The sequence below is a fragment of the Rhinolophus ferrumequinum genome, chromosome 5, assembly GCF_004115265.2.
Source record: "Rhinolophus ferrumequinum isolate MPI-CBG mRhiFer1 chromosome 5, mRhiFer1_v1.p, whole genome shotgun sequence".
Taxonomy (NCBI): Eukaryota; Metazoa; Chordata; class Mammalia; order Chiroptera; family Rhinolophidae; genus Rhinolophus; species Rhinolophus ferrumequinum.
Window position 1 is genome coordinate 42731005 of NC_046288.1, and position 13821 is coordinate 42744825.

Here is a 13821-nt window from a genome sequence, read left to right on the forward strand (position 1 = left end):
AGAACTATTTGTTCTTTAATAATAAAAATACTTAAATGTCAGAGACTTTCATTTTAAACTATAAGAATCAAAGGAGATTGAAATCAAATACTGGGAAATATTTTTCTTAGATATTCAGCTTACATGAAATAACTTATCTAAGAAGACCTTGGAATATTTATCATGGGAGCTAGTGGTTAAGAACAGAGTAGAAAACTATCTGTAGAGATAGTTAGATATTTTTTTCTAATCCGGTCTGATATCTCGGGGCCTTTTTCAAACCCTTTATTTTCTATAAATCTTTATTATGAAGGCCAGAGAGTGTGAACACTTCAGAAAACGGTAGCTCTGTAATGGAACTGTGTGGTGAGGCTGACCACTAAGTTTTTCACTCTCTTTAAACTCTTTTCCTTATGTGGGAGCTGTTGCAGTAAACCCTGCAGTGCCAGCAGCACGTTTATAATATCTGGCAATTCTTCGAATTATATTGTACATGATACGGTTATGTATCTGGTAGCTAAGAATCCTAACTTCATTTCAGCTTCACTAGTCAGTTAAAAATGCTGAAACTTGGCTCCAAGTAGCAGAGAGTGAAACACTAGAGGGAACAAACACATGTTCAGGAAGTAATTGGAGTGCCCTTGATGAAGTACAACAAACACAGGATAGTTATGACTACTTTCTATTGCTGGCAGGACTTCAGAAATGAAGAAAGTCATATTTAATTGCAGGAGTTAATAGATTAGATAGCTTGAAGAACAACGGGCACGGTTAACACTGCTGAAGACAGATTCATTATCAACATCACTGCAAGTCTGAATCTTATGAAATGTACTATTGTAATATGCGACTAAAATATGAAGTGTTGTTGGGCAAACATCACGGGGCACACACTTGCTTCCACAAGGGCAGAGCGTTGTAAAGAGATGCTATGAACCTCATAATAGATTTCTCCTATGTCAATAAGCAGCAAGTTGCTGGTACAAATGCAGCATAAAGGTCAGACACTCCATGGGGCGATGGCACGGAGATTAAGTGGAGACGACGAGAGGGACTTCTGTGGCATCTCTAAGGGTGAGCGGCATAGGGTTTCCTTAGGGGGCACTTTCCAAAGACCACAAGAGAGAAAACTGACACATACAATATTAAAATTTTCGATAAAGATAGTGGAATTTAAATCCAAATTGAGCACAATTAATAATATCACAACAATAATGACTATGGCAGCAGCTTACGTATAGGCCTACTAGGTACTGTCGTGGATACAAAGACAAACAAAAAACCTCAAAAACATAAGACATAGTCCCTCCCTCCTTCAGGAAATCACAGTCAGGTTGGAGAGAGAAATACAAGCACATAAAAGGATGAAGTAACTCCTGATGAAAGACAGGCAGGGAATAATTGTAAAGTAATCAGAAGACATATTAATCTCAGCCTGTCAACAAAATAAATAACCTTGGATAATTCTCCTAACTCAATAACTATTTGTGAAATGAATAACCTCTTCAAAATCATGGGTTCTCCATCCAAGGTTACTTTTCAGATATGAAATTCTCTTTACAGGGCTACCTAACATAAGTGTGATACAGATAAAAATATTACACGTGGAGTTATCATAATTTTTCCAGCATTACGGAGGTATAATTGAAATACAAATTGCATTTATTTAAGGTATAAAATGTGATTTGATATATGTATACATGTGACATGATTACCACAATCAGGTAAATAAACACATCTATCACCTCACGTAATTATGATTTTTTTGGTGAGAATATAAAGATCTACTCTTAACAAATTTTAAGTATAAGAGACAGTATTGCTAACTACAGTCATCATGCTGTACATTAGATCCCCAGAACTTATTTCATCTTATTACTAAAAATTTGTACCCTTTGATCAACATCGCCCTATTTCTCCCACTCCACAGACCCTGGCAACCAGTGTTCTACACTCAGCTTTTATGAGTTCAACATTTTTAGAATCTAACATATGTGATCTCACATATAAGTGAGATCATATGGCATTTGTCTTTGTATGTCAGACTTATTACTCTGAACATAATGTCCATCAGGTTCATCCACGTTGTTGCAAGTTGCAAGATATTTCCCTGTCGTGTATATGTATGTGTGTGTGCATATATATCATGGTGTACACTATATATACAACATATATACAAGACACACATACATACATACATACACAGTATACGCCCACCATGGAATTTTATACCATATTTTCTTTATCCATTGACCTATTGACAGACACTTAGATTGTTCCATGTATTGGCTGTTATAAATAATGCTGCAGTGAACATGGAGGTGTAGATATATCTTTGAGATACTGATTTCATTCCTTTAGCTATATGCCCACAAGTAGCAATGCTAGATTATATGGCAGTTCTATTTTCAATTTTCTGAGGAACCTCCACACTGATTTCCATAATGACTGCACCAATTTACATTCCCACCAACAGTGTGTGAGTGTTCCCTTTTCTCCATATCCTCACCAACACTTATCTCCTCTTTTTTATAATAGCCATAAGAACAGGTGTGAGGTGATACCTCATTGTGGTTTTAATTTGCATTTCCCTGATACATAGTGATGTTGAACTTGTTTTCATGTACCTGGTGGCTATTCCTATGTCTTCTTTAAAAAAAAGTCTATTCAAGTCCTTTGCCCAATTTTTAATACGGTTGTTTTTTGGTTATTGAGTTTCTTATATGTTTTGTATACATATTAACCCCTTATCAGGTATATGGATTGCAAATATTTTCTTCCATTCTGTAGACTGCCTTTTCATTTTGTTGATGGTTTCCTTTGCTGTAAGAATCTTGTAGTCCCACTTATTGAATTTTGTTTTTGTTGCCTGTGCTTTTAGTGTCATATCAAAAAAAAAAAAAAAATCATTGCCAAGACCAATGTCAAGGAACTTCTCCCCAATATTTTCTTTTAGGAGTTTCAGGTCCTACATTTACGCCTTTAATCCATTTTGAGCTATTTTTTTAGTATGGTGTAAGGTAGAGGTCCAATTTCATTCTTTTGCATGTGGATATCCAGTTTTCCTACTTATTGGAGAGACTATTTTTTCCCTATTGTGTGTTATTGGTGTCCTTGTCAAAGATTAGTTGACTGTATATGTGTGAGTTTAATTCTGGGCCCTCTATTCTGTTCCATTGATATGTGTTTGTTTTTATGCCAATAGTACACTGTTTTGATTACTAGCATAGGTTTGTAATATAGTTTGGAAATAGGAACTGTGATGCCTCCAGTTTTGTTCTTCTTTCTAAGATTGCTATGGCTATTTGGGGTCTTTTGTGCTCCATAGGAATTTCAGGATTGTTTTCTTCTATGTCTGTGAAAAATTGTCACTGAAATTTTGATTGGGATTGTTGATTCTGTGTATCTCTTTGAGTAGTATAGATATTTTAACAATATTAAGTCTTCCAATCCATGAACACAGGATATCTTTCCATTTAGTTGTATTTCATGGTAATTGTTTTCTGTTTTGCTGTTCTTTGCTTCTCTCTTTCTTTGTGATTTTTTTTTTTTTGTAGTGGTACATACTTTGATTCCTTTTTCTTTATCTTTTGAATATCTATTAGAAGTTTTTTTCTTTGTAGTTGCCGTAAGGCTTACATAAAACATCTTATAGTTATAACGGCCTATTTTGAGCTAACAACTTTAATTGCACACAAAAATTTGATTATTTTACTTCTCCTTTGCCCTGACATTTTATGTTATTGATGCCACACTTCACACTTTTATATTGTGTCCATTAACAAATTATTGTAGCTATAGTTATTTATTAACACTTGTTTCTCATTTTTACACTAGGGTTAAGTAATTTACATGCCACATTACAGTATTACAGACTGCTTTCAGCAGGTCTTCTTCTCTTTGGTCCCTGGGCTGATGGAATTGCCCCTGGGATGTCAGTTAAGTGGGGATGAAGCCAGGTCCTGCAGCGGCTGCTGGGTCTGTGGTTGGAGGACCTGTTACCAGCGGCTTAGATTGGCATGGATCCTGCCTGGTCCCAAGGAAGATGGGGCTGCCTCCAGGACCTTGGTCAGTAGGCTTGGTGCTGGACAATGTTCTGTTTCAGGGTCCAAAGACAGTACGCCTGCCACCGGGTATGCGAATGGATGTGGTTCCTGCCAAGTCCAGGGGAGGGTTCCGCCAGGCTTCTGGGGGGGCAGGACTGGTGTCTGACTGTGGCTGAGACGGGCCAGAACGGAGTCACAGGGCTGCTTCAGAGTCCACAGCTGGGACAGAGGTCTGCGGCCCTGCCTCTGGGGGTATAAATCAGTGTGCCTCTTGCCAGGTCCTTGGGTGGGTAGGATGACCCCTGGACTACGACTGAGTGGGGTTGGAGCTAGGTCCAGGGCAACTCCAAGGATCCAGTCAAACCAAGGTCTGCCTCTGGGGGCTCAAAAGATCATGTCGGCTGTCAGTTCCCTGGGCAGCCAGTAATACTCCTGGAGCATATCTGGGAGGGGCTGGTCTTAGTCACAACACTGCTTCAAGATCCTGTAAGACTGAAGTTGGTGGGCCTGCTTCTGGGGACATGGAGGGAAAGGATTCTTTCCAGACTAAGGCTGTGAGGGGCCAGAGTCAGGTCACGGTCCCCTTCAGGGTCCACAGCTGGGACTGACGTCAATGGTCCCAAGGCATGGGTGGGCATGGCTCCTCCCTGGTCCTTTGGAGGATGATGCTGCTGGCAGGACTAAGGCCAAATAGAGCTGTAGATGAGTCCACAGGGGGAGGGGCTGTTTCCAGATCTGTAGCCATGATTATGGAACCACGGTGTGTGAACCTGCCAACAGGTGTGGACATGCCTTCTCAAAACGGCCCTCCTTAGTCTGGGGCTCTCCCGGGGTTTTGCAACTTCTTCCCTGGATCCCAAAGCTTCCACAAAGGCATCTTTGTCCATGGATGGCTGCCAAGTTATTGTTGCTGTGAGGGGATTCGAGCGGGGGACCTCCTATTTTGTCATCTTGCTTTGTAATATTTTACAGCAAATATCAAGACAAAATCTGACAAATGATCTAATTTTGAAGACAATTTTAAAATGATCCAAAATAGTCCTGGAAAGTGTTATATGGTGGTTGTAGGTATGAGAAAAAGGCCGACACAGAGTTGAAGGAGAAGTAGATGGACAAACAGGTAGGGGACAGAACAAGATGTGTCTTGTAGGCTGGACACAAGTGAGCCCCTAAATAGTTCTGAGCTGGAGGACAATCTGTTGATACTTTTGTGTCTGTAGAAGTAGTACGGGAGTAATGAGGCAAAATAAAGACAGTGAGTTTGTCAAAGAGCATTCTGAATTGGCTGGCTGTGGCTAGGTGATGGGGTGGGGACAATGGAAGAGTGTGAGGTCTCTGAGGGACGAGGCTGACAAGTCTGCTAGTTAGAGTGCCATATGACTATGGCTCACAAGAGTATTTTGGATGGGAGATACAGATCCAGAAGTCATCGTATATAGTTTAAGAGTTGAAGACAGAGACATAGGAACAACTTGTGTGAAGAAAATGAACCCAGTAGGTTAGTGGAGTGCAGAAAATGTAGCAATTATCTAACCACAAGGTGCTGGAGGCCTAAATTAGAGTTGAGATCATGGAGAGGGGGAGGGAGATGGGGAAAGGGATGCTGGAGATACTGAAAAGGAAATACTGACAAGATTTGGTGACTGATTATATAAAAGGGTTGAGTCTAGTGGTTGAGAGAATGAATCACAAAGCCAAGCTGGGAGGGAATGATGAGAAAATGAGCTGTGTTTGGGCACAGTGACTTTACTGTAAAGGCTGAAGTGGAGATGGCTGGCAGGCACTGGAAACTTAGAACCGAGTGCAGGTCCAAGACAGTGACTTGAAAAATCATCATTCTGAGACTAGATTAGCTGTGGCAGGGATGGTAGACAGAGGGGGAGCCAGTGGCTGAGGAAAGAGGCTTGGAGATTGCTGAATTTAGAGGCAGGAAGAAAGAGGAAGGAACATCAGAGTAGCAGGAAACAATACAGGGAATGGGAAATTTTCAAGAATATGAGAAGTACCACAATACATTCAGGATGATGAAACTTGTTTTTTAAAAAGTGAAAAAATATGCAACGTGAGAAACGTGAGAAAGATTTGTTTTTAATGCAACATTGAAAAGTGATTTATTATAGATTCCCTCATTTATCTATCTATCAAATTAAGAACACTTCTGCATCATAAGCAAAGATATTTTAACTCTATTCTTCATCGTATTATTTTTTTGGTAAATAATTGTCACAGTTGGAGCTATTTATACATTCCCATTACAGAAAATGAAAGCATTTGAATCAGTCTTAACTGCTTTATCTCTCTATGTAGGAGCCAAGTACAAAACTTTCATTGTCGGTATGTCTGTAGGATACTCACCTATAGGAAAGGAGACCATGAACTTCTGTTGAAACAGAAGCCCACTGGGTAACTTTTCATATGAACAATGGACCTATGACTTTTTCTGTGACGCTCCCAATATGCTGAAGCTTTTTCTTTCTGTTCCTATGTCTCCCTGAAATACTGATCACTTCAATAACTTTTGATTACAGCACAGTAAATCACAACCTGGAATCCCTCCAGAATAACCAAACAAAAAGCTTTCACCCTTCTACTCCCTCCTATGAATCACCTTTCTCAAGAACCTTTATTCCTGCTACCATGTGCTGTTATAATCAATGAAAAGATGAAGGAACAAAGTCTCTTATAATGTAATAAACACAACTTTCTCTGTAGATAGCATTTACTTATAGCAATAGTCTTCTTTTTTTAGCAATTTGCGTCAAATGACTCTCTTGTTAAAGCATATCCATTACACCTTACCCCAACTTCTTTTTTTGTAATTGTATTTTTTTAAACAATGTTATTGAGCTATATTTTATATATCATAAAATCCACCTTTTCAAATGTACAGTTCAATGATTTTTAGTAATTTTACCAAGTGGCATAACTATCACCATAAATCAGTTTTAGAACATTTTCACTCTCCCAATAAGGTCCCTGAGGGTATTGACGGTTATAATCTCTGTCTTTCCCTGGCCCCCCACCTCCAGCCAATCACAACTCTATGTTTATGCAAATTTGCATTCTCTGGACAATTTATGTGAATGGAATCATACAATATATAGTTTCTTGAGTCTTTACTCTGACTTTATAGAACAAAACGAGAGATTTCTTTCGGCCTTTAAGAAAATCACACATGCACGGAAATACATTAACTTTCAAATAAAACATTAACTTTCAAATAAATACTACTGAACACCTAAAAGACTGAAAATACTCATCCTGCTGTCTAAGTTATAAAATTTAAAAAGTCTGAAATATTATAATATAGTGCTAGAAACATGAAAAAGTGATCATTTACCTATTTCACACATTGAAAAAGGCAATAAGATAGCCATCCCTGAAGTTTCAAGTTATTTCAACATCTCAACCTTTACATACAATACAGATCTTTACCTTTTATTTTTTCAGGATGAATATGTTACTTTCCTTCGAGAATTTTTAAATGGCTTGTTTCTTAATATACTAGTTAATACCTACAGTTTAGTTTTTGTTATTTTTCTCCCCAGTATCTTTTAAAGGAAAAAATATAAGAATATCATGTGTAGTGAGAGGGATTGGAATGTTCCAGCTTTGTTTATGGGATGCACCTGTCCAATAACCTCGCTATTTCTGCAAGTGCTTCTGACCCACCAAACGTGTACACTATGTTTACATCATGGAGAAGGGCATGCATTTGTTTACTCCTTTAAAGTAGAAATGACGTATTAGAAATTATGCTGTTCAGTCTATTGTGAATTTTAGTAATGCACACATCTTAATTACAAAGAAGAATTCTTAACAGTAATTTAGGAATTGATGCTGTCATTTTTAGATGATAAAGATGGATTAGTTAATGCTTTCATTGAATAACATGAACATGTCACTAAGAATTTCTGTCTTTGGTTTGGAATTCAGTATTAAATAGATCATTCCATTAAGCTCTACGAAAATCAGGAGATATTTATCCTTAAGCTTTCCTCATGAAGCCACTCTAATTGTGAGAGATTCTATGAAAATTAGAAAAATGACTGTTGTTTATATATATTTTCAATGACAATTTTAGACAATTATAGGACTACAGAAAAATGTCATTCGTCTAAATAAATAATGTTCCAAGATACAAATCAGACAATGAACAATAAATGATACCTAGCTCTTCTTTGGACTCTCAAAACTTCACATTTTAAAATATGTTACTCCTCTAAGCTCTTATTTTTACTGCCACTATCTGAAGAGCAGAAAAACAATGAATACCTGCTAACAATTCATATTTCTATTACAAATCAAGAAGAAATGGGACTATATGTAAGAATTGAAACTAAGAAGAACAAAGATCTAAGTGAGTCAACCTGGGGAAATATACTGGACAAGGTCTAAACTCTAAAAACTCAAAGTTATCAAAAACACACCATTAGCCAAAAATAACTTCTCAAGAGCCCTAGAAATCAACCTTTAACCTGTTGTTGAAAAATCGTAAAACACTTCATCATTCTGGAAATCTCAGCACCAAAGGTTGTTTCTTGGTTTTATCTTTGTTGTTAACTGATATGGTAACTGCTGAATACCAAAATGCTATGTATAAATGTGTTAAACAAATTTTAACAAGTGCAAACAGAAGGATTTTATTTTTTCTTTTGTAAAGTAAACCAAACTTACAAGATCATAGATCAAATAGATTTTGCTGAATTGCTGTTTTTTCTTTTTCAAAGAGAAACCAGAAAGGAAGGAAGGAAGGAAGGAAGGAAGGAAGGAAGGAAGGAAGGAAGGAAGGAAGGAAGGAAGGAAGGAAGGAAGGAAGGAAGAAAGAAAGAAGAAATCAATACTAAGACAAGCCCAACTAAATGGTTCTTGATAATTCCTTAAAAAAGAGTTGATAACCCAAAGTAAATACTGTATTAGAGAACAGTGGCATAACAATACACTTAATACACATTGCCAACCTTTGTGTTTAAGACTGTTGAAACTAATGAATTGTTAAAGATAAAAGTGGAAGCTTCTCTAAAGAAAAGATCTAGAGAAAGAAAACACACACACTTAAAAAAAAATCTTTAAAATTTATAAACTAACCAATACCTTGTTCTGGAAAGTAACTGCAAATAAAAACAGCTTCACACGTTCCTTTTTGAAATGAAAATTGGCATAATACCGGTTCTGCTACTTCAAAGATATATAAAGGATTTAAAGCTTATTTTTAGTTAAATTTATTTTAATGTTCCCTTGTCTTTTGATAATTTGTCTCACAATCTATTAAGAGGTATAGAAACAGTAAAAATTTCTGAATAGATACTATAGGTTTTTGGCTAGAAACAAGAAGTCCAATGAGTTGAAGGAGTACGTGATGGTGAGTAGCAAGGCTTGATGTGGATGATGTTCTATCTAAACCTTCAGGTTGCTGCCTGTGAAGGAGTCAGTTCTTCAAGGCTGCACTTTAAAAAACTGGGAAGTATGTAAGGAATTCACAAATACTAATATGGATTTAACTGGTAATATGCTGACCAGAGGAACAAAGAGTGGCTACAGCAACGTTCGCTGAGCCTTCTCTCTATAATCTCACTGGACTTGTATCTCAGAAATACAAATTCATTACCTACACAGGAAACTTGTTGCTTGTTACCTTTAGAAGCAGGAAACTTTGTTGTCTTTCCTTTTCTGACTGGGTGATTAAAAAGAATGATATAAACAACAAACATCTGAATTTTTCTTTTCATTATTTCACTGAAGGCATTCTTGGCATAGTTTTTATAAATTAATTTGGGAAGATAACATCTGCACTAGCGCTTATCAGCCAGCCACATGACCCTGGTCTTTAAAGTAGAGAAGGAAAATTTAAAAAGGCCCCATGTTTTGTGTCTTTTGCCCCTTATTCTTTCCTGAACTGTTCCTCACTGACCAAAGTTAGTTCCTCTACTAATTACCCCTTTCCCCCTCGGCAGTGAAGACTGCACTGCCAAAGCTGGCGCCCAGTGGGTCACAGAAGTGACAACAGGAAGACACGCTCCCAGCGGCGCACAAGGTGCCTACCTGCCTTACGACTCCGGGGGTCGCTACTTGGTCTCTGACTTCCCTCCGAGAGGTCCTTGTTCTATTATCTCTTGGCTTATACCATCAGCTCTTTCTCTCCATGAACCCTACCGGTTCTATTTACAAACCTGCATAGATTTCATTCATTAAAAGATTATAACACCCCAAATGGAGCAAAACAAACCAACGAAGAACCCACCCCTTTTTGGACTAATGTCCACGCCTCGAAGCAGTATCCTGTATCTCCCTTCCCTTCAAGGCACAAAGACTTGCCCACATCCCCTCGTCCTCCGTGATGATGAGAACTTCACAGAGGCGCTCAGCGTGCACTGGATCGCCCCACAGCCTCTCGCTGCTCTCCCAGCACCTCGCCCTGTTCTCTTTCATCTTTCCTTCTGCATAGGGGCTGCAGTCTCTTTTCTAAAACACAAGTCTGTTTATATCATTTTCCTGCACTCACTCCCCATCGTTTTCCAAACTCCTTCATATGGGGTATATAAGCTGACCTATCTAGTCTCTTAAACCACCTTTAGCCTGTCCAGCTGTTCTGAGTCCACTGCTGAACTTGCTGCTCTCCTCTAAGTTAGCCTCTCTGTCCTGCATGCCCTTGCACAAGTCGTTTTTCCTTCCAGGAGCACCCTTATCTCGATGTCCTTGCCCAGTAAGCTTCTATTTATCCTCCTCGCCTTACTTCAAAAGTCACCCTCCTTCCGAAACCTTCTCTGACCCTCATCTCCCCACGTGGTCTATGCCCTTCCTCTGTCCTTGCCCAGCATTTGAACGACACTCACGGCTCTATTTTTTTCTTAGTGTCTGGCTATTGCCTTCCTCACTAGAATGTGAGGGCCACACGCACAGGGGCCTGTTGGCTTTGTTCTCTATGTACCCCCATCCTACGGCACTTCCTGGAACCAGAGGTTAATCCGAACATTTGTGCAGTGAAGGAAAGACTGAATATAAAAATACCTCGCACTGGCATTCAAGGTCTTCGATGACCTGGCCTCACTCCACCTTCCTAGCCTTTTCTCCAACTAATTCCTCACGTGACACTTGTCTGCTATTTCCCAAATACCCACTGTGCATCCTAACGGGGCCTGTCTACAAGAGCCTTGTCATCTTTTTCTTTCAATTTAAATTACCTTCATCTTTTAAATCCAGCTAAAACCCCATCTCTTCCATAAAGCAATCCAAAGTGGTAAGCTCTTTACTATATTTATATATTTAATGTCTTAAACACCTTTCAATTCGCTAGAGCTTTCTGTATTATACTTGTAATGGAATTTTTTTTTTAATTTCAGAAATAGGTTTTAAGTTATAACAAAAATAAAAAAAATTCTTCAAAGGAAAAATTCTTATGTTCTGGGTAAATAAGACTCAGACTTCATTTTATCTATTTTTTTTTAACAAAATTACATACCTTTTTCTTCAAGTATACCAAAGAAGTTTGCTTTCAGGTATAATGTGCAACATAATGAGTAAAAGGCAACATTCAAAATTTCTTAGTGAGAGTGGATTCTAGTAACAACTCTGATGTCCACTTTAACTGCAGATAATATTGAACATACTACAAAATGGTATCCAAAAAGTAACTCTTCCAACTTTTGCCTGTGAGCATAGCATGGTCCAATTGATTAAACAATTTGTTCTAACCCAGAAAATGAAACAAATCAGGAATGCTTCTGTGATAAGAACTATTAGTCAGAAAATGCTCAAAACTTAGGGTGAATTTTAAATAGTATTACTGACCTGAATCCTATTGACCCCAGTGGTACAATAGGATACAAACATACCTACATATATGAGCCTATACATGAGAGCAGGTAAGGCAATATGTAACATGCAAACAAAGGAAACATGCCAACCTGGATACCAACTTGGCCCCACTGGTGTCCTCTGCTGATTTCATGTCATCCCAGCAGGGTTTTCTATGACTTAGCTGCACGCTGACCTGAGGAACGCCATCAGATAGCTCTGGTTGGGGTACCCTGTGCGCCTGAATAGAGCCCTCACTCCTGGACTTCGGGATCTAGAAATAAAATTCAAAAGAGAGAAAGGACTTTTAGAAGATCAAATCCTAATGTATTAATAATCTAATGTATTACACCAAAAATATCAACTTAGGTATGGAATTAAAAATGCATATAAAAATTCTTGCACAGCAAAGGGCACAGTGAAGGGGAGACACTGATATTTTCAAGGGGAACTTTCAAACCATATATGGCCCATACCCCTCTCCTGGATTCTCAAACAAATCTTCCTCAAGCCTAATGCTCCTTATAATAATCATTCTATGTAGTGAGAGATTATGAGAGTATATCAGACTACAACCTGGAGTGAAAGAAAGACAAAATAGAGGCAGAAAAATACAAGGCTGAGAACCACTGAAATAAAGAATGGCGATGTCAGAAAGGTGTAGAAATATGTAGTACCAACAAGCAAAATACATAACAATTTGCTAATAGTTTCTATTGTAACCCTCTTTGCAGAGCAAAATATGGTCTAATAAACTTTTCATTAAGGAAATAGGAAAAACACAACATTTTTAGTTATCTTACATCTTTGAAAGCATGGACAACACATGCGCCAATTAAATACCAGGTATACTGACGTGTCATATCTGAAGTTACGCACTCCTTCCAAACCCAGAAATAACCCCTCATGCTCTCTTATTTTAGACCATAAAGAATGTGAATACATCCAATATTCTTTTCCTAAGAATGTGTAAAAATCATATTAGAATTGCAGGAAAAATTCAAATCCTTGGATCAACTGTATTTGTTACACTGGAAGCATTTTCACATCTCTAGGATTTCTCTCATGTTTGTCCTCCCACCTGGAATGTCACCTGTTCATCACTGGCCATTCACCAACTGCCTAAGACCAAACCAAATCCTGACTTCTTCTGAGGTTGAGATGAGAACCCACTGCCCACAGAGCTTCTCTAACTAACTTCAGGTCTTGACCTTTCCCAACTCTGAATTCCTGTACCACACCACCCCACAATCTACACTTGATTACATGTCCTCTGATGCTGTGTTTCCTCGAAAATAAGACCTAGCCAAACAATCAGCTCTAAGCGTCTTTTGGAGCAAAAATTAATATAGACCCAATCTTATATTATATAAGACCCGGTAATATGTTATATTATATTATATTACATTATATTATATATTATTCTATACTATACTATGCAATACAAAATTACATTATATTATATTGTATTCTTATATTATATTATATTATATTATATTATATTATATTATAGACCTGGTCTTATATTATTATAAAATAAGACTGGGTCTTATATTAATTTTTGCTCCAAAAGACGCATTAGAGCTCATTGTCTGGCTAGGTCTTATTTCCGGGGAAACACGGTATATTAATCTTAGTTCATAATTCTGTTGTCTCATGTTTCTAGGTTATATGGCCTCAACCAGATCTCTCCTCTTCCTATTTTGCTCCTTCCACTCCTTCCCTCTCCTCCTCTTCTTTACGTTATTATTTTTAACATTTTTACCAATGTTTTGAACCTATTAATAAATACTAATTGTCAGACAACACAGGTTTCAGTTACAAGATATTCCCAAGACACTGCCTGACAAAGAGGCTAGGATAACGCACAATTTTAAAAGGTTATATGTGGATAATTATGTACGTAAAATATAATAAATTCATATCTCTAGGATTACGTAAGTATATGAAAATAATTTAGCAAAGAGTTACATTTAGCACAAAGCAAAATACGCACTCAATA

The 13821-nt window shown here is 37.7% G+C and overlaps 1 protein-coding gene across 7 annotated transcripts in view; it reads right to left on the bottom strand.

Annotated features, from left to right (window-relative positions):
* FAM13A (family with sequence similarity 13 member A) overlaps positions 1-13821 on the bottom strand; it is a 311779-nt gene that overhangs the window by 133975 nt on the left and 163983 nt on the right. For all 7 annotated transcript variants that reach the window (XR_004422991.1, XM_033105659.1, XM_033105662.1 and 4 more), the window contains one exon: positions 11930-12093. Coding sequence is in view for 6 of the 7 variants with exons in the window: in XM_033105659.1 (XP_032961550.1) it covers positions 11930-12093 (164 nt within the window). In the remaining variant the exon portion in view is untranslated. The remainder of the gene's footprint in view (positions 1-11929; positions 12094-13821) is intronic.